The 22,195-nt window shown below is 43.0% G+C and overlaps 1 protein-coding gene across 8 annotated transcripts in view; it reads right to left on the reverse strand.

The window, feature by feature from the left end:
* Positions 1–22,195, reverse strand: part of GXYLT1 (glucoside xylosyltransferase 1) — a 104,695-nt gene that overhangs the window by 24,099 nt on the left and 58,401 nt on the right. For 5 of the 8 annotated variants that reach the window (XR_009156016.1, XM_058190131.1, XM_058190128.1 and 2 more), the window contains 2 exons: positions 15,242–15,414; positions 3,241–3,398 (listed from right to left, as the gene is read on the reverse strand). Coding sequence is in view for 5 of the 8 variants with exons in the window: in XM_058190131.1 (XP_058046114.1) it covers positions 3,241–3,398; positions 15,242–15,414 (331 nt within the window). In the remaining 3 variants the exon portion in view is untranslated. The remainder of the gene's footprint in view (positions 1–3,240; positions 3,399–15,241; positions 15,415–22,195) is intronic. The other 3 variants (XR_009156018.1, XR_009156017.1, XM_058190129.1) reach the window with 2 other exon arrangements.

A 22,195-nucleotide genomic window follows, 5' to 3' on the forward strand; every position in this document is an offset into this window, starting at 1 on the left:
GAATTATTCTAAAGCAGCTAAATGGAATACAGAAGAAAAAATTGCCTACAAAGTTTTGATACTTCAGATCTACTTTCAGTTATTTGAAGAGATAAATTTTTGAATAAATCAAGATCCCTAAACAAATATTTTTAGCATTTTGGGTATTAGGTGGCAAAAGTAAATTAAGAATGAATAAATTACTCTATTTTTGCTAAGCAGAGTAATGACACAGTAATTTTTCCAAGTGAAACTGCAGGACCCCGACATTCTGTGTGGCAATTCCTGCCCCTTGGAGTCTTCAGTGTTTGCTTCCTCAGCACAGTCCTGCTTCCCCCCTTCCCATTGGGCCTTACGGATCTCAACCTGCTTTTTACCCAACCACTCAGAGAAGCCTAAAGCTGACAGCAGAAACTACTGCCTTGCATAGGGTATTACTACTTGCAGGCCTCGCCCTCCTTCCCATCCAGCTACTCAGCCACCGAAGGGAGCCTAAAACTGGCAGCAGAACCCACTCAGAGACTTGCAGGACTTGGCCTACTCGAGCCATCTCCAGGCCCAGGAGCACCCAATTTAACTTTTTCTTTCCTACAAAGGCTGCCTCATGGCAACCATGTGCTAGACTGGAGCCTGTTTAATAAGGGAGCCCCCTAAAGGATCATGAGTATAGCAATTGCTTGCCAAAGCCCACTAAAACTTTTTTTTTTACTCAAACCCAGAGATTTGGCACATTCTGTTCTGTTGTTGGGTAAAGAGCCAGGTCTTTAAGGCATTCTTAAGGTCTGACAAGTTTAGGACCATCTGAACCTCAGGAAATGCTGTTCCAGAGGGCAAGTGCCAAAACTGAAGACGTCTCCAGGGTCCCATTGAATGACAATAGTTCATAGAAGGGGTATAGAACATAACAATTTCCCCAAATCTAGTGAGATAAGCATATATAATCAGAGAACAAGTAACTTGGCCTTAACCATGTTTTATTCACAGTTTAAATTTGAATATTATCAAGCACAATTTGGAACTTGTAATATGGAGTAGTCTTTCTCAGAATCCCAGTTAATTTGTTCCTGTGGTATTAATTTGATGAGATAGAAAGCTTCTGTTAGAAAAAAAAATACAAGAGAATTGTTTTTTTGCCAAGTTTCTCTTCACGGTACAACAATGCTTTTCCGATGGTGATTCCCGCAGCCTGGAACAGTTGATAGCCCAACTGTTGGTATTCCGGGAGGCAGATCCAACTACCAATCAGCTGCTCGTGCTAAATCAGGCTGTGCTGAAGCTGACCAGGCTGTTTGGTGTAAGGAGGCAAGTTGTTGAGAAGCAGAGGCTGAAGGGTGGGGGCCGGCAGGTGGGTGGGGCTTTGGCAACATTTGCTGTATAAGATGCGCAGATGTTTCTACCCACTTTTTTGGAGGGGGGGGAGAGGTGCGTCTTATACACTGAAAAATATGGTATAGGTTGTCAATCATCACATATTTCTTTGAAACAAAGAAACTTGTGAGGTTTGTAAACAATGTATTCTTATACTTTTAAAGTGAAGATAGTGCTGACTTAATTATTCCTTCATTCAGTTAAGTAAAATTGAGATTAGTGATGATAATATATTTTGCCATTCCTAAAACATATTAACTGTATTTTTCAGAGTATAAGATGCTCCGGAGTATAAGACACACATTAGTTTTTGGGGAGGAAAACAAGAAAAAAAAATCTGCCTCTGTCTACCAGCATCCATCAGTATTCATCTGGCTAGCGTCCTTGCAGCAAGCAGCAAACAGCCTGGTCAACTTCAGCACGTTATTGCAGCCTGATTCAGCATGAGCAGCTGATTGGCGGTTAGATCGGCTTCCCGGAATACTGCCAATCAGCTGTTCCAGGCTGCAGGGATCGTCAAAGCCCATCGCTACCTCCACGCGTTGAATTTTTGACCTCACTGCATCACGTTTTTGGCCTTAGCACGTTGCATTTTTGGCCACTGCACGGCCCATTTTTGGCCTCTGCGCATCACGTTTTTGGCTGGTCCCAGGGGGCAGGGGGCATCGGCAGTGATCCAGCCAAAAACACAACGCGTCAAGGCAAAAAACGGGGCATGCAAGGCTAAGAACGCAACATGCAGAGGCCAAAAACGTGATGTGTGGAGGTGGTGATCGGCGACAATGGGCTGTAGCGATCCCCACAGCCTGGAACAGATCTACAATGGAGCATGTGAAACTGAAAACAGCCAAAGGATGGGGCCGGAGGGTGGGCGTGCTTCAGCAACATTCACTGGATAAGATGCACAGACATTTCCACCCACTTTTTTTTGGGGGGGGGGAAGTGCGTCTTATACTCCGAAAAATACAGTATCTGATTCTTTTGAGGTTTCTTGAACTGAAAAACAATAAACCTGAATACAAACATAGCTCTCCTAACTCACTGCAGTAATGTCTACTAATTTAATTTCAAAGTTCCCTGCTAAGTTAAAAAAAAAGATTCTGCAAAGAATAATTCAAGATAAGTCCATAAAGTATTATGGTACAAAACATAATAACCAACCACCATCTACTGAGATATCACTATGCAAATCCTAGCCTTTTTGAACTTGTAGCCCAATGTCAGGTGCAAGTATGTAAGACAGAGGTTCCCAAGCCCGACTGTAGCATACTACCAGGCTGCGACCTGCACAAAGCAGCACTTGTGTGAGTTGTGGACAAGCATGCCTGTACGAAACTGCACTTGTGCAAGTGGTGAGTCCTTTTGCTCATGTGCAAAGCTCCAGTCATGTGAGTGAAGGGGATTTGAGCGGAGGCTGTTGTGCTTGTGTGCGAAGCTCCATTCAAGTGCCCTCCACTCGTGCAAGTGGACGTTTGCGCACAAGCAGAAACACCCTCCAGTGAAGCACCCTCTGGTTGCATGCAAAGATCCATTTGCCTAAGTGGAGGATATGTGCCCATGCCGCTTGCACCAATGGAGCTGCAGCTGCATGTGTGTGCCTGGTCATACGCCTTCTTCAGTGCCGGGCCAGGTGCCAAGGTGGAAAGTTTGGGGATCACTGATGATACATGTGGTTTCACAAGCCATGTTTCTTCATTATTTCCAATCCTCAATTTGTAGATGCCTAAGATGCTCACTATCTTCATTTTGTCCTCAATGGGTGATAATGCAAACTTCAAATAACAGCATATTAGAGCACACCATTTGTGTAGGAACAAACTTCAGGCATCAAATATTCTCCTACACTGTTCTGTTCAATACGAAAGTCTGGAGAGAAGAACTTGCAATGATCACCTTTCCTTAGTTCTTCTGTTACTAAGGTCCCTTATACTTTTTCTGAGTTGTTTTATGAACACTTTGTATATTCTTCCACAGTAGGTATGTTGTGTCTTTTGTAATTCGTGTTCAAGAGGCAGAAGCAATGGATGTGGAAGGTCATCTTCAAATGAATACTAGAAAAGTATTAGAAACATTGTATTAGTTAGAAACATTGTATTGCAAAGTTAGATTTACCAATGCCAGGTTTTCTGATATAGTTCTACAACTGCTGTTATACAATATACTGCCTTTTATAAACATGGGTCATTCCATGTCAAGTGGTCTGATTTCAGAAAATCCCATCACGGATTTTGATGAAATTTGGTGTGAACATGCACACATGTCCCCAGTGAACATTGGTAAAGTGTTACATTTGCCGATGCAACACTTGTGGAGATATTTGTTTGACCCCATACTGCAGCCTTTGACAATATGACTCTGAGGTTTCAGCAATTTTGAGACATAGTATCTCTGGCAATATTTTGTTGAGAGAAACAAAACTTGGCCATCTTGTACAACTTGTTGTGCTCTATTAAACAAATAATAAAAACATTCTCATGAGCGATCTCCATCTAGATAATTTGGAGCAAAGTTGGCTGAAAATGACTGTGGTGTGAAAAAAGAGTAAAGTTTGGCTTCTTATATCTCTGGAAGGAAAGGCATGAGAAACGTGAAACTTTGTGCATAATAATTTAGCAACACAAGGTTGTTGAATATAAAATTTCATTCTCCTACTGCTTTCCAATAGTTCACAAATTGAGTGTAAAGGTGATGTTTTTTGTAAACTTGCCAAAAATAGGATATTTTCAGGCCACTTTTACAAAAAAAGACCTTCTGGAAACTCTGTTAAATCATTCTCATTAGAAAGAGCATGTTTCAACCCTCCTAAAAAAGTAGAGTTGGTGTTTCATTGCTGATGCATAAAGCCCTAAGAATAGGGACAAAGTGGAGAATGTTGCTATGGCAGCGTCATGTGCATTCTATTATTGTTTCGTCTTATTATTTGTCTTACTTATTATTCGTCTTACTATTATATTGCGTTGGTCCATGGTGACATTGTCACTACCAGTTCAGGCACTTGACCCAGCAACCCCATCGCCGTAGGAGGCATACCTGCTAGCCATGCAATACCAGCCATGTGTTGTGTCTTGCCCGCCCTCAGAGCAGCCGGGGCCTTCTTACCTGCTCCCCAACACTGAGGAATGTATGCCTTCCGGCCCAAGTCCTGGCTCCATGCCCCCACAAACTGCAGAAGAAGGAGCATCTCCCTGCCCCAGCCCTGACTCCATGCCCAGGCAAACGGAGCAGCTAGACCCCTCCCCCTCCTCCACAGCAGGTGAGCCTGAGGAGGGTTTACTCCCAAGAACAGCTGATTGGAGTGACCCTCGCATCAGAAGATTGGAGAGGCGGAGGCAACAGAGGGAAGGGAGGGGCAGGCCTTAATGAGTGCTGAGTCATGGAGCCACACCCCATGGCCTATATAAAGGAGCTACTTTCTGGCAGTCTCTGAGTCAGGCAAAAGTCAAACTTATCTTGCTGAAGTCACTTACTGGTCTCCTGCCTGCTCTGAGGACTTTGCTAGGACTTTGGGCAGAGCTGCAGAGGCAAGCCTGATTCGGATTTCCCGGACCCAGCCGTCAGCGGAGGAGTGGGACACGACACCATGGGTGGGTTTCTTGGTTCAGGATGCCAAGCCTGTAGTTTGGCTTCTTCCTCAAGGTTCCAAAGCCTTATATGGGTATCTGGCTGGTTCCCAAGCCAGCAACTGGGCAGCTTATCCTAGGTTCCCAAGCCTAAAATGGGTATCTTATATATCAAATTATATTTCAAATTTGAATACTGTCCTCTTTGTAAACAAATTAGTAGTCTACATGGAAAGATTACCTATCTAGAATCTCTAATCTGTGCTCTCCAAGCAGAAATTAGGTGCCCAGTTCAGCCTTTCCACTCTATTGATCTGCCGCGTTATCAGACCCCTCTATCACAAAGATCCTGCAGGAGAAGGGCAGTATGGACAACTGTGCGATCTGTCAGGGTGAGAGCTGTGAACCATCAACACAAAGCTTTTGCTGTGTCCTAGCATAAAAGATATAGTGCCCTTGCTGACCTTAATAGGGACACTAAAATGACAGATCAAGGTAGTTGTGATAATGATAACTCAAACAAGCAGGGGATCATGGTCTGAGATGAAGAAATTACTTTGGAAAGGGGAAAGTGTGAATCAGGTATTACACATCGGTCACACAAGAGCACGGCATCCAAAAAGAGAAGCCATCTTCTGGTTGGCGATTCAATTGTAAATTTAGGAAAAGATATGGAGGTTTTGAAAGAGGTCAGGTGTCTGCCAGGTGCTACTGCCAGCAGAGGCAAGAGGCATATTTTTAAGGTAGTCAAGAATATCAGTAAGGACTGTGATGTTGATGCTATTATACATCTTGGCACAAATGATCTGTCCCAAAAGGATGTACTTTCTGTGCAGAATGCTTTCCAGAGCTTTGAGTATGAACTTATTAGTATAGGTTGTAGGCTTATCTTTTCAGAGGTTTTACCAATATATAAGGAACAAAAAGGGAAAGGCCAGCGTGTAGCGGAGTTTAATGTGTGGCTAAAGGAGTGGTGTAAAACGGAAGGCTTTGGTTTTATTAGTCATGATGTCTGCAGCCGGTTGAATGAGAAGACTGTACAAAAGAAATGGATTGCATCCATCAAAGAAAGGGACTGAGTTACTTAGCATTAAATTCACAGATTTTCTGGATAAACATTTAAACTAAACAGCGGGGACAGAGAATTAATTGATACAGAACATTTCTGTCCCCAGCAATCCAAAATTAATAGTGCATGTAACATAGATGTCTCTGCAGGTAAAATTATCAGCTCTGCTGTCAAGCAAAACCAAGCATTTAATAGTGAGTGCCATACCATGTGCACTAATCAAACAGGTGGTAAGAAAGTAGGGGCAGTCAGGCACAACACAGGTTATGTAGACAGTAAACACAGGGTCAATCAAAATGGACTAAAATGTCTATACACCAATGCACAGAGTATGAGGAATAAACAGGGTGAATTAGATATTCAAATAAATATGATATTGTTGCCATTACAGAAACTTGGTTGGATGAAACTCACAAATGGAACATACAGCTAGAGGGATATAAATTATTTAAAAGAAACAGATCAAATAAAAGAGGAGGTGGAGTTGTACTACATACAGGTAAAATTAAAAAAATTAGAATATCGTGCAAAAGTTCATTTATTTCAGTAATGCAACTTAAAAGGTGAAACTAATATATGAGATAGACTCATTACATGCAAAGCGAGATAGTTCACGCCTTGATTTGTCATAATTTTGATGAATATGGCTGACAGCTCATGAAAACCCCAAATTCACAATCTCAGAAAATTAGAATATTACATGAAATCAATAAAACAAGGATTGAACATAGAACAATATCAGACCCCTGAAAAGTATTATTTATTTATTTATTTTATTTGATTTGATTTTTATACCGCCCTTCTCCCGAAGGACTCAGGGAGGTATAAGCATGCATATGTACTCAATACTTGGTTTGGGCCCCTTTTGCATCAATTACTGGCTCAGTGCGGCGTGGCATGGATGCTATCAGCTTGTGACACTGATGAGGTGTTATGGAAGATCAGGATGATTCAATAGCGGCCTTCAGCTCTTCTGCATTGTTCGGTTTCATGTCTCTCATCTTTCTCTTGGCAATGCCACATAGATTCTCTATGGCGTTCAAGTCAGGTGAGTTTGCTGGCCAATCAAGCACAGTAATCCCATGGGCATTGAACCAGGTTTTGGTACTTTTGGCAGGTGCCAAGTCCTGCTGGAAAATGAAGTCAGCATCCCCATAAAGCTCGTCTGCGGAAGAAAGCATGAAGTGCTCCAAAATCTCCTGGTAGACGGCTGCGTTGACCCTGGACTTAATGAAGCATAGTGGACCAACACCAGCAAATGACATGGCTCCCTAAATCAACACCGGGTTTCCGGGCATTTCATCAGCCGAGGGCCCAGGGTAGGGGTGGGGTGGGTAGCGGTTGTTATACACGAGGGTCTGGAACCGAGGAAGGTCACTGTCCGCAGATAGCCGGTTGTGAAACCCTCCTGGTAAAGTGGGGCCGTGGGGTACAGGTGGGCATGCTGGTTACGTACCTGGCTCCTTGCTACGTGGCAGCAGCCCTGCCCGAGTTGTTGGAGATGATAGCCTGGGCGGCGGTTGAGAACCCCAGACTTATGGTTATGGGGGATTTCAACCTGCCGTCAGTGGGCGAATCATCTACGGCAGCTCAGGAGTTCATGGCTTCCATGGCGGCTTTGGACCTGACCCAGGTAGTTAATGGTCCCACCCACACTGTCTTGGGACAGTGGCTTAATGATCTGGATTTAGGGGAATTACTTGTTAAACCCTTGTCATGGTCAGATCATTTACTCCTTCAACTAGACTTTCGAACCGCTACACCCCACCGCAGGGAGACAGAGCCGTTGCGATAGTTCCGTCCCAGGCGCCTGATGGACCCGGAGAGGTTTCTGACGGAGCTTGGGCCGTTTCCTGGGGAATTAGCCCACGACTCGGCCGAAAAACTGGTGGCCGCCTGGGAGGAGACGGCCGCCGGGGCTTTGGACTGCGTCGTGCCTTTGCGGCCTCTGACCCGGCACCGAACTCAACCAGCTCCTTGGTATAACGAGGAGCTGAGAGAGATGAAGCGCCGGAAAAGACGCCTAGAGAGTGTCTGGAGGTCCAGCCGCACCGAATCCAACCGAACACTAGTTAGGTCACATATTCAGACCTATCTAGTGGCGATAAGAACGGTGAAACATAATTTTTTCTCCACGCTTATCGCATCAGCAGATAATCGCCCAGCCACCCTGTTTAGGGTGACCCGCTCCCTGCTCGTGCAGGAGGCTCGGGAGGACCTCTTGCAGGGTCGTGCTGAGGATTTTGTACAGTATCTGTCTGATAAAATTGCTCGGATCCGGAGCGGTCTGGATGCTGATTGGATAGATCCGGGCGAGATGATGGGGCCGAGTCTTGTGGACATTACCTGGGCTGAGTTTGATCCTGTGACTCCCGACGACATGGACAGGTTGTTGGGTAGGCTGAATCCCACCACATGTTTATTGGACCCGTGTCTCTCCTGGTTGGTACTGGCCACACGGGAGGTGACACGAGGCTGGCTCCTGGGAGTTACCAACGCTTCCTTGTTGGAGAGTATTTTTCCCACCGCCTTGAAAGAGGCGGTGGTGAGGCCCTTCCTCAAGAAGCCTTCCCTGGACCCAGCTGTATTGGCGAACTATCGTCCAATCTCCAACCTTCGCTTTTTGGCGAAGGTTGTTGAGAGTGTGGTGGCATATCAGCTTCCCCAATACCTGGAGGAATCTGTCTTTCTAGACCCGTTCCAGTCCGGCTTCAGACCTGGGTATAGCACTGAGACGGATTTGGTCGTGTTGGTGGATGACCTCTGGAGGGCTCGGGACAGGGGATGTTCCTCTGTCCTAGTCCTTTTAGATCTCTCGGCGGCTTTTGATACCATCGACCATGGTATCCTGCTGCGACGGTTGGAGGGACTGGGGGTGGGAGGCACTGTTTATCGGTGGTTCTCCTCCTATCTCTCTGACCGTTCGCAGACGGTGTTGGCAGGGGGGCAGAGATCGACTTCTAGGTACCTCACTTGTGGGGTGCCTCAGGGGTCGGTTCTCTCACCTCTCCTGTTCAACATCTACATGAAGCTGCTGGGTGAGGTTATCTGTGGTTTTGGGGTGGACTATCATCTGTACGCTGATGATACTCAGCTGTACATTTCCACTCCAAACCACCCCAACGAAGCTGTCAAGGTGATGGCCCGGTGTCTTGAGGCCGTGCGGGTCTGGATGGGGAGGAACAGGCTCCAGCTCAACCCGACCAAGACAGAGTGGCTGTGGGTTCCGGCGTCCCGGTACAGCCAGCTTTCGCCATCGCTGACTGTTGGGGGTGAAGTACTGGCCCCCAGGGGAAGGGTGCGCAACTTGGGCGTTCTCCTGGACGATCGGCTGTCTTTAGAAGAACATCTGACGGCCGTCGCCAGGGGAGCATTTTATCAGGTTCGCCTGATTCACCAGTTGCGCCCCTTCCTTGACCGGGACTCCTTACGCACGGTCACTCACGCCCTCGTTACCTCTCGCCTGGACTATTGCAATGCTCTCTACATGGGGCTCCCCTTGAAGAGCACCAGGAGGCTCCAGCTAGTCCAGAATGCGGCTGCGCGGGTAATAGAGGGAGCACCACGTTGCTCCCATATACCACCTATCCTGCGTGGCTTGTACTGGCTGCCGGTAGCCTTCTGGGTGCAATTCAAGGTGTTAGTGACCACCTTCAAAGCGCTCCATGGCTTAGGACCGGGGTATCTACGAGACCGCCTTCTGCCACCGATAGCCTCCCAACGACCTGTGCGCTCCCACAGAGTGGGCCTGCTCAGGGTGCCGTCGACCAAACAATGTCGGTTGGCGGCCCCCAGAGGGAGAGCCTTCTCTGTGGCAGCACCGGCTCTTTGGAACGAGTTACCTCCGGGGTTACGCCAACTCCCCGACTTCCGAACCTTCAAGCGGGAATTAAAAACTTTATTATTTAATCGTGCGGGACCAGCCTAAATGTATTTTAAATGTATTTTAATTATAGCTTTTAAATTTTAAAGGGTTTTATGTCGGCTTTGACCATTTTAGCAATCTAGCCAATTAATATATTTGTTTTAAAAAATTTTTAAATCTGTTATTTATATTATGTGTATTTTTGTATTTTTAATATGGCTGTACACCGCCCTGAATCCTTCGGGAGAAGGGCGGTATAGAAATTGGATTAATAAATAAATAAATAAATAAAATAATAAACACAGACTGTGGAAACTTTACACTGGACTTCAAGCATCTTGCAGTGGGTGCCTCTCCATTTTTCCTTCAGACTCTGGGTCCTTGGTTTCCAAATGAGATGCAAAAGTTGCTCTCATCAGAAGAGAGGACTTTGGGCCACTGAGCAACAGACCAGTTCTTTTTTTTCTTTAGGCCAGGTAAGACGCTTCTGACGATGTTTGTTGCTCAGGAGCGGCTTGACAAGAGGAATACGACATTTGAAGCCCACGTCCAGGATCCGTCTGTGTGTGGTGGCTTTTGATGCACTAACTCCAGCCTCAGTCCACTCCTTGTGAAAGTCCCCAACACTTTTGAATGGCCTTTTCCTGACAATCCTCTCCAGGTCATCCCTGCTGCTTGTGCACCTTTTTCTTCCACACTTTTCCCTTCCACATGACTATCTATTAATGTACTTTGATACAGCACTTTGGGAACATCCAACTTCTTTTGCAATTACCTTTTGAGGCTTTCCCTCCTTATGGAGGGTGTCAATGATGGTTTTCTGCACAACTGTCAGGTCAGCAGTCTTTCCCATGATTGTGATTCCTACTGAACCAGACTGGGAGACCATTTAAAGGCTCAGGAACCCTTTGCAGGTGTTATGGCTTAATTAGCTGATTAGAGTGGGACACTTTGAGCCTGGAATATTGAACCTTTTCACAATATTCTAATTTTCTGAGATTGTGAATTTGGGGTTTTCATGAGCTGTCAGCCATAATCATCAAAATTATGACAAATCAAGGCGAGAATTATCTCGCTTTGCATGTAATGAGTCTATCTCATATATTAGTTTCACCTTTTAAATTGCATTACTGAAATAAATGAACTTTTGCACGATATTTTAACTTTTTGAGTTTCACCTGTATAAGAAATAACTACATCTCTACAGAAATAGAGCACAACAATGATGAAAATTATCTTGAATGCATTTGGGTCTATATTAAAGGGGGAGGGGATGACATTGCCATAGGTCTATACCAGTGGTTCTCAACCTTTATAGTGCTGCGACCCCTTTAATACAATTCCCCATGACGTGGCGACCCCTTTAATACAATTCCCCACGATGTGGCGACCCCAACCGTAAAATTATTTTCGTTTTGAATTTATCATGCCTGAAGCTGTATTGGCTAGCGATCTGACCTGCTTGCGATTGCCTTGAGGACGGAGTCATTAAAGCGGAGACTCCTTCCCTATTAAGTTTATTGCGCCTGAAGCCAGATTAGGCTAGCGATTGGGAGTGATTGCAGCTGGCTTGAGAGAGACATCAGAGCAAAGATTTCTCTCTTTTTTAATTCATCGCGCTTGAAGCCGAATTTGGCTAGTGATTTGAAGAGCCTGCAGCTGGCTTGTGGAGTCAACCATTGGAGCGTGATTCTTCGACTCGCAAATATACTTCCCATATTTCCGAAGGTCTTAGGCGACCCCTGGCAAATCGCCATTCGACCCCCAACGGGGTCCCGACCCACAGGTTGAGAACCGCTGGTCTATACCATATCTACCGCCCACTTTTGTCACTGTTAGTAGTAAAGTTTTCTAACCGCCCACTGGTTCCACAGTAATGGTGATTTATAAAGTAGGTTTGGAGGGGGGGAGGACGCCGGCAACCAGCTCTGCTTGTCTGTTACAGCTGGGTCTGTTACAGCTGTGGGGGGAGATGCGCGAGCTATTCTGGGGCGAGGCTCTTATGTTTGCGATCGCATGTAACATGAACTAAACTAATGCGCGGGCGATACAAATAGTATATTTTCAGAAATTTAAATTGTCACGACGAATTTTATGAAAACCTAATGAAAATGTTTTTAAATAATGCTATGAAAATTTTTTTTAAAGTCAATTAAATTAAAAAAAAGGAAAGTGCTTCAGTATTGGACAAAATCCCTACCACCCACCATGAAAGCTGGAATGCCCACTAGTGGGCAGTAGGGACCAGGTTGACTACCCAACCAAACAGAGGAAGTAAATTAACTTTTTGCTAGTCAGCTAAACAAATGACTATATCTCCACAAGTATTGCATCGGCAAACGTAACACTTTACCAATGTTCATTGGGGACGTGTCTGCATATTCACACCAAATTTCATCAAATTCCGGGATAGTTGAGCTGGGAGCCCCAGACCACTTCACATGGAATGACCCATAAGTATTTCTAAATAAAATAAAATCTAGGTCCAGTAAAAAAACTGTGCCTACTTTTAATATTCTTAATCCTCATCAGGCAAGGCAGCAATATCATCTAATTATTTATAATGTCCAGTTACTGTCACTTTAAATAAAATGTAAAAAATGTAAAAAATATAAAAATATAAATATTCGCACATAAAATAAAACACAAATATTCATACATAAAAATCATATTAGCACTTAAAATTATGCATTAATTTTTGTGGAGCATATTGTTCTGATAAAGTGGCTTTATCAGTGTGAAATATATATAACTTCCCCCAGAATATTCAATTGATATATTAATATGCAATATATTGAATAGAAACAGCATAAAAATAGCAATCTATAGAATCATTAAAGAACGGGTAATTTCATTAAACTGAGTTATAAACACGTACACACAATATTTAATGGAAACCTGGAGTAAAGGGCTATTGCTTTTCAGTTGCAGGTTTGTTTAATATGTTATAAATGTAATATATGCAAACACAATATTACAAATAAAATAATTTTATTATTTTGCTGGACTTAATTTATATCTCTTCTGTGCTTTATGCATAAACAAAAGCTGATTTTTAAATAAAGCCAACAGTTTTCTTTTCTTAATATTTTTTGATAATACTCAAAGGAATTAAGAAATTGCATTTTTATAAGACCACATTTTCTTTTGGTTTAATAAACTCTAAGGCCCGCAATAGTACTTTTTTCATTTTTATACCTATATGACAATATGCCACAAAGCACCTTTAAATAAACTACTGTGTTTCCCCGAAAATAAGACAGGGTCTTATTTTCTTTTGAACCCCAAAATAAGGTCTTGGCCTTATTATTGGAGGGTCTTATTATTTCAGGGGTGCAGGAAGCCCAGGCGGCCTGTGCACTCACAGCCGGAGGTCCGGCAGAGAAAGGCTCCCTTCGTGCACTGACATCAAGCCCCTCCCCTCCCGCGCGTGTGTGTGTGTGTGTGTGTAGAACCCGAGTGGCCCGAAGGCACCAAGCAGTGCAAGTGCCTGTCCCCACCCCCCACTCATGCGCCTCCCAGGCCTCACCACGTTAATGGGGGCGAAGCCGGTGAGCACCAGGTCCCTGAGCAGCTCGTAGCCAATGCCACCGGTGTGCACCACCAGCACCCTTAGGGAAGCCATGGCCTGGGCCAACTCCCCCTGTAGGGTCCAGCTCCAGCTGTCACCATAGAGTAGGAAGCACACTCCTAGAGTGGCTGCTGCCTTGGCTGGTGTTTGGAAGCCACAGAGTTTGGGGGAGAGAAACAAAGACTTCTGCTGCTTCTGCTCCTTAACTTGCATGTAGCCAAAAGCAAAAGCAGCAGAAGTCTTTCTTCCTCTCCTCCAAATTCTGCCTGTGCAGCTTCCAAACCCCAGCCAGGGCAGTGGCCACTCTGGGAGTGTGCTTCCCACTCTATGGTGATGGTTGCTGGAGGCCTCCCCTTCCCCTACTCCTCTCTGCTCTGATCACCCGGTGGTCTCCCCACCCAAGCGCTGACTGACCAGAGCGCCTGCTGTGAGTCCAGGAAGCGCCTCGGGACTCACCAGACTGGATGGCAATCAGGCTAGACCCTTCCTGGGGAAAGGAGCCTCACGGGACCCTTGCCTACCCTCCCTTCCTCCTGCAGGTCCAATTTACTCTTTCCAGGTGCCCGGTAGTGAGATGCCAGGCAGCCACACCAAGGGCAACCCCGACAGACACAGCTCAGCCGGCCCAGCCATGGCCAACGCTCCTCGCCCACCTCAGCTATTCCTGAGACCCGCGCCCAGCTGCAGGATGCACCAGGTCTGCTGTTGTAGTCCTCCGTGACTGCCTGCTGCACATGGAGGCCTCTCTGCCACCGGTGGCCACTCTGCCAAGGAAGCCCCGGGGTGGTGATGCTTGTGCTGAGGCTGCTGTGGCGGGTGCTCGGTAGCACGGGCTATGTGGACACAATGCCTGGGCACAGGGGCGAGAGCGGGCGGGCTGCCACCATGGCACAAGAGCAGGCACTTGAAATATATGGTCAGTGCCGTGGGCAGCGAAAGAAGCGGGGGCACAGGAGTTTGCAGGGATGTGGCTGCCTTGGGAGAGTTGGATGGTGGTGAGGGACCTGTGTGTGCGTGTGTGTAAGTGGGGGGGGCTTATTTTCAGGAGAGGGCGTATATTTAGGCCCACCCCAAAAATCAGGCTTGGCCTTATTTTCGGGACATGTTCTATTTTCGGGGAAACACGATATTGATTTTTGAAGATTATATACAAGGTAGAATGAACATTAAAATAAGCAGCACTGCTACGTTAAAAGCTTTTCAATGAGTATACTGAAAGACTGATAAATCGTTTATTAGAAATGGTTTATTAGAATGGCAAACTGAATAGTTATGCCAAGTATCTATAATATTTAAAAAGTAAAATAAGAAAATTATACAACTATGACATTGAAATAAAACTTTTCAATAACAAAGCATCACATATAATTTTAGCAATAAAAAGGAAACAAGAAATTGTCAAGATTCCTGTGTAGAAATTGTTATTTTGGTTCACCAATGCAGATTTACTAATTACAAGCATTTATAGAAGCAATATATTACATGGAATTTCTCCGGAGTCAAAATAATGTGTCTCATCTGGTCCTGATGAATTTAAAATTAGAAAGCTTAATACTAAAGGTTTTCAGTGTCTCGCTGAAATCAATACTGTAATTACGTAACTTCTGCCCTTCTGTATAGGCCAAAGCCTTTCTTCCTTTCAAAGTCTATTTTATTCTTGAATATTTCAGAACAGATTCTGAAATATCCACTTTCAATGTCTTTATTTATTTTTAAAAATAAGTAAAATTTATTGTATAACTGCTTGTAATAGATTTATTGGAAGGCTTGAGGTAGAGTTCTAAGAATTATTTTTAATTTTAAAAGTTCAAATTAAAATGTTTACTTACATTTTTAATTGCATAATAAACAGCACGAAACGTTGGCTGCTTATCATCATGGTAAACTCCTCTATTTCCATGAAGAATGAATATTCCTTCCTTTTCTGCCTCCTGGCAATTGCTCCCATAAATACAATGGTCGGGCCGATAGTTCCATTGGCAAGGAAAAAGAAAAAGGCTTTCTATAGAGAAAAACAAAAAAACATCCATTATAATTTTTCTAGGCAAACTGTTCATTTCAATGGAAAACTCAAAATTAAAGCATGTCCAAAGTTTGCTGTCCAGACTTTGCCTGAATATTGTACATACAACAAAGTGAAACTTATACTCTCATTTGATAACTGGTTCAACAGTGGTGGGATTCTACCAGTTCAGACCAGTTCAGGTGAATCGTTATCTCCGACTTTCAGCAGTGAGTGAACTGGTTCTCTCTTTCTTTGAAATGGGCTTGCCTGCCCGCCTCTGCGTTATATTCACCTATATTTCTGCTTCCTAAACCCAGCTGATTGGGGTGGCAGAGTGGATTGCTGCTCCTCAGCTGTTTTCCTTGCTCTCAGCAATGCGGAAGTTCAATTTTCTACAAACTGTGCACATGAGCACAGTGCGCGTCTGGCGCACGCGTGTTCAGTGAACTGGTTGTTAAACCAGTAGGATCCCACAACTGGGTTTAACTGTTGACATGAGTTCAAATTAATTTTTTTTCCCTGACTTCCGGTTGACGTCGCCATACAGACAGAGGAACAGGTCTCCGTGTTCCCTGTGTTGAATTCTTCACGTTTGTGGGGTCCAGAGGGAGCCTAAGCCACCCTGTAGGGGCAGTGAAGCAAAGAGGGCCACCCTGTGAGATTGGGGAGAGTCAAAGCTCTTCTGTCGCACCTGGGGGTTTTTTCCCCTCTCAGCCACGGCAAGAAGCAGCAGCCTAAAGATGGCTGCTACAAAGCTGGGACAACCAAAGAACAACAGCTAAGACTGGTGCTGGAGAGAAGGTGAGCCATGGTGGATTGGGGTGGGGGGAGGATTTTTCTTTTGCTTTAAATTGAACCCCAAGAAATAATTCAAAACCATTTGCCCAGAACTATGTGTTAAAGCGGTGCCTAAGCATTTTGGGACGCCCTGAAGTTGGGACCTAACTGGAAATGAAAGGCGCAAGAGAATAAATAACAGATTTTGAAATAAATAGAAAATTGACTCCTAAACTGGGAAGACATTTTTAAATATTGGAATTATATATATATATATATATACAAAACTTATTCTGCTTTTACATTTGTTGGATAATCCAAGTAACAATGGACTAGTAAACTGAAATCTAAATGGAGAGTGCCACATGCTGACAAAAAGGGAAACTACAAGGAAATGATTCAATCAAAGAGACATTTGAATATTAGAGGATTGAATTGGCAAAGGACATAAAAGGGCTTTTGATAACCTCTGGGACTACTCAAATGAGACTTGAGTGTTAACCTATGAGACATGAAGAACTGGGACTGGTATACTCCTTGAAGGGTAATTCAAAGACCAAATAAAAAGTTCTTGGACTGTTGGATAAAAACCAACTTTCTTTAAAAAACAAGATAAGATAATTAAGAAAGAGAAAGGAGTGGAATTGTGCAGGAGATGACACAAAAAATAAGACATTATGGATAAAGGATTTAAGGACATTATGGAAAAAAATGGAAAATACTATAAAGGAATGATGAGTACAGACCAAGACGCCCAGGAAAGAGAGGAGTCAAAATAAGAAATGAAGAAGGAAGAAAACAAAGAGGAGATAACAATGAAAGTAATAGTGATTGATGAATTAAACCAGTGGGAAACATATTAAGAGAGTTGGAAGATACATTTGAAATGGAGGCAGGGGCCTTGGTAGAAATTTTAGAAACTAGGCAGTGGAAGAGGGTAGAGGTGGGAGGAACACTTATATTGGACATCCAAGAAATAGATGGAGACTTAAGAGAGAAATGTGGGAGGCAAGTAAAAAAAAAAGCATAGCAATTGAAGTATAGTGAAGCGGGCAAGAGACGATGGGTAGATGATTTTCTTCTTTATTGATTTGCTTTGCTTTTCCTTTTCCTCTTTCTTTTAAAGCATAGCAATTTAACTATGAAGCGGGCAAGAGATGATGGATGGATGATTCCTCTTTTTTGTTGCTGCTCTGAGTTGCTTTTCCCTCTCTCTCCCTCTTCCCCCCCCCCTTTTAGGCAGATGACATGATTAGAAGTTAGACAGGAAATAAAGAAAAAGATTCTTAATAAAGGGTGACATGATTAAAAGCTAGAATAAGTGATAGAAAGGGAATATTAATGTAAACATTTTTATTTGATAAAATGAAAGCAATAATGAGAAATAGGTGGAATAATTGAATGATAGACTGTAACCCAGGGGTGAAATCTAAACAACAAATCTCAGAAAGCTGCACAAATATTTTATTTTATTTTATTATTTTATTTTATTTTATTGTGGACTTCAAATCCCAGAGTTCTCAGCTAGCAAAGCAGGAAGTCAAAGCAAGCTTTTTTTTTTATTCAGTAGCTGAAGAAAGCATGCAGTTGTAGCCGGAAAGGAACAGTAATTATAGGTAAATGAGGAGGGGGAATTGGCTGGGCATGGGTGGGGGCTCTTGTAAGTGGGGGCTGCTAAAAAGTGAGTTTAGAAGCCTGTGAGGATCAGGAAACTCCTCTGGGATCGCCAGAGGCGGCTTTTAAATCATGGGTTTTTTTCTTTTTTTTCCCCCCTTTGGCTGAAGAGGGTTTTTTTAAAAAAAACTTTTAAAGGGTTTTGATCTCTGCTCAGCCCCGCGATCATCAGAGGGTTGTTGTTTTTTTCTTTTAAAGGCATGTTTTGGCAGTGGCACGTAGACCAACACTGTATCTTTTACTCTGTTGAACTCCCAACACCCAATATTTTCAGATATGGCCTCCTGTTAAGAGAACAAAGTAGTGATGATACTAGAAACAGGCGACTTAAGATGAAAATGAAGGGGATGCTCTGCCAATGGAATGTGTGGGTCGAAACACAGGTGAGGAGCCAAACTTCCAGCAGCAAATGTTTTTATTAAGATAAGGACTCAGTATAAACCAACATCCAGTTTCCGGCTAACAGCCCCTTTTTAAAGGGAAACTGTCAGCCTTTAATCAATAGCTTTAAACTATGTCCCACACATGCATGGCAAAGGAAAACCCTCTGTTCATGCCTGTGTGGATATAACACCCCTCTCCCTTCCTCAAGGAAACCGTGTACACCACAAACATAATCATCCAGATACATTGGTCTACGGCAGCTTCGCATTGACTGGCGGCTGTCCTGTATTTCTGTCGGGCCCTCCTCACAGGTCAACCGCATTCTCAACGATTCTTCAACTACATCAGATGGCTTACATATACTCTCTGGGGCCCCTTCCTGAGCATATCCCTTAGTTGGAGATGGAGAAAAGTGAGATGGACCCTGTGGCAATGGACCCTCAATAACAGGTGTTTCATTCTGCACTGGCCTCAGCCCTTCAAATACCTTTTACTGCATTGTTGTCCCTCTCGCTCTTTTGGATTCCGACCCGGGTTTACTTCTTCCAGCTCCCTAACGGCTGTCCCTCTCGCTCGGCTCCAAAGCTGATCGATATGTCAGCGCCACAGATGCCCATCCCCAAGCTCCACCCAGTACGAACGGGGACCTGTAACTTCTGTAATCTGTGCCGGCACCCATATGAGTTGACCGGTATAATTCCGGGCAAATACTAGGTCACCTTGCTCAAAGGTTCTGACTACTTTCCCAGTCTGTGAGGGTTTCTGTTGAATAATCAGGGTGTCTAAATTTATTCTCAGCTGGCGACCCATAAGTAATTTGGCTGGGCTCTTTCCGGTGGCTATACAGGGACTGATGTGTTGGTTGAACAAATACTTATCAAGTTTCTCCTGATAGTCCCCTGGACCCATACGAGCCAACGCCTCTTTCATTGTTCGCACCATTCACTCCGCCTGCCCATTACTTGTGGGGTGAAATGACACAACAAGGGCATGATGTATTCTTTGGTTTACTAGGAATACCTTGAATACTGTTGTCGTAAATTGCAGCCCATTGTCCGATACCAACACATCTGGGAATCCATGTGTCATAAGCATTTTGTTTAATACTCTCACAGCAGCGTCTGTCGTGGTTGACCTCATTATGGCCACCTCCAGCCATCTGGAATACGCATCAACAAAATTAGGAAAAACAACCTCTTTATCGGCCCTGCAAAATCAAGATGTATTCTAGACCAGGGGCCTTTCGGTGTTTCCCAATTCTGTGGTGGTGCTGCAGGAGGTGCCGGTCTTGATCCCTGGCATGCTTGACACAACGCCACCCACTCCACAATATCTCTATCTATATTTGGCCACCACAGATAACTATGGGCCAACACCTTCATCCTTACAATTCCAGGGTGGCCTTCATGTAGTGTCTCTAATAATGATTTCCTTAGCCTTGAGGGTATCACTACCAGATCCCCCACAATAGGCAACCCTTCTGCACCGAAAGTTTGTATTGCCTTGCCTGGAATGGCTTAAACTCTAAACTCCCTGCCTCTTTAGGCCATCCCCTCCACACCCAGTTTAACACCTGCATGATCATTCGATCTTTTCTCAACTGGGGTGCTACTTCTGTGGCTGTAACAAGAATGGAAGGCATAGTCTCAATCAGCAGTACTGATGCTGCTGGGGCTGGATCCTCCACTAGATTAGGTAGCGGACATTGGCTTAGGTCAGTGGTAAGTCAACCTGGTCCCTACTGCCCACTAGTGAGCGTTCCAGCTTTCATGGTGGGCGGTAGGGGTTTTGTCCAATACTGAAGCATTTTCCTTTTTTTTAATTTAATTGACTTTAAAAAAAAAATTCATAGCATTATTTAAAAACATTTTCATTAGGTTTTCATAAAATTCGTTGTGACAATTTAAATTTATGAAAATATACTATTTGTATCGCCCGTGCATAAGTTTAATTCATGTTACGTAAATGAAACTAAATGGCGCTATAGTGCGACCGCAAATATAAGAGCCTTGTCCCAGAATAACTCGTGCATCTCCCTCCACACTACCCAGCTGTAACAGACAAGCAGAGCTGGTAGCTGGCGCCCCCCCTCCTCCAAACCTACTTTATAAATCACCACTACTGTGGAACTGGTGGGCGGTTAGAATTTTTTTTTTTTATAAATAATTTTTATTTCCATTTTCCAACATCATATTTATGTACAAACTATTATCCATCATTAATTATTAATTTTTATTTATTACTGATTCAGGCCTGACCGATTGCCACTTCCTTTCTTCACAACCTCCCTCTCTACCCTCTACTACTTTCCCATCCTTCATCTCCTTCACTTTACTACTTCCTCTCCTCCTTCTCCACTCCTCCCTTCTTCCACCCTATCTAACCTTCTTATTCCCCTCCTCCTTCTCTACTCTTTCCTACCTACTTTCTTCCCTCCTTCTTCTCCTCTCTCCTTTTCTTCCTGAAATGGCAGTCGAGCATCCCCAATATCATTTAAATTTTTTTAATTTCATATCTTCAAAAATTACTGTACATTAATAATCAATCCATGTATCATTCCCCCCCTTCCCCCCCTTCCCCCCCAGACTTCCCAAAGCAAATACTATGATATTATGATATTATGACCAACAATCACAAACTAAAGTATACAAAATATACATAACCTCCCACCTTTAAAAATTTAAAACTTTAGATCCCCTCACAATAAAAATAAAAAGATAGGAAAGAATAAATAAGAATAAAGAAAGAATAATAAAAAGAAAGAAAAGAAAAGAAGCAATACCAACTTCACATATTACTTCTTCTTACAGTCCATTTTTAAAATTAATCCATCTTCTCAAATTCAATTTTTTTTCCACTTGTATATTCCTTCAAATTTCATAAGTCCATTTCTCAAATTACAGTCCATCTTCTCGAACTCAAATTTTTATCACTCATATATTTCTTCAATTGCCGTAACATTTAATGTCTGTTCTTCTTACAGTCCATTTTAAAAATTAGTCCATCTTCTAAAGTTCAATTTTTTTTCACCCACTTGTATATTCCTTCAAATTTCATAAGTCCATTTCTTAATTTACAATCCAGCTTCTCAAATTCAAATTTTCATCACTTATATATTTCTTCAATTGTCGTAAGATTTAATATCTAATCTTCCAATACTACTCCATCAATCAAATATCATTTCGAATAAAATCTCTCAAATATAATATTTACAGCTTAACTTCATAACTTTTACTTATAAACGTATCATTTAAAACAAATAATCATTTAAACTACATCCACAATATAACAGTAAGCAGTTAAAATCATTACATCCACATTATCTAAATTCATAAATTTCACTTTCCATCCTTCACAATTGAATAATATCATCCCATAGATTTATACCATACAAATAGCAAATAACAAAAATCCTATAATTTATATCCTAAACAAATCAATTCCAAAAATTAACCATAATCATCATATTCACATCTTAAACATTCCTCCCCTCTCCCATTCTATTTCCCATCATTTCCAAACCAATTAACTTAGCATCTAACAACAAAGGATTCCCACTCTTTAAAACATTAATATAAAAATGTCTCGCTTTCATAACTGAATTAAGAAAATACTTTCTGCCTCTAAAATTCACTGACAAACCCATTGGGACTTCCCATCTAAAATATATCTGATATTTCTTAAACTCATCCACTAAAAAAAGCAAATTCTCTTCTCTTTCTTAACATTTTAGGAGGAATTTCCTTCATCATTTGTATATCTTGTCCCAATATTTGAAATTTATTTTTATAAAAGGCTTGCAAAATTTCATACCTAACCTTTTTAGTTGTAAAATAAATAACCACATCCCTCGATACTCTATTTTGTCTTGCCCACCAACTTGCTGTTAGAAAATTTTACTACTAACAGAGATACAAAAGTGGGCGGTAGGTATAAAAAGGTT

This window comes from Ahaetulla prasina, chromosome 7 (assembly GCF_028640845.1).
Source record: "Ahaetulla prasina isolate Xishuangbanna chromosome 7, ASM2864084v1, whole genome shotgun sequence".
Taxonomy (NCBI): domain Eukaryota; kingdom Metazoa; phylum Chordata; class Lepidosauria; order Squamata; family Colubridae; genus Ahaetulla; species Ahaetulla prasina.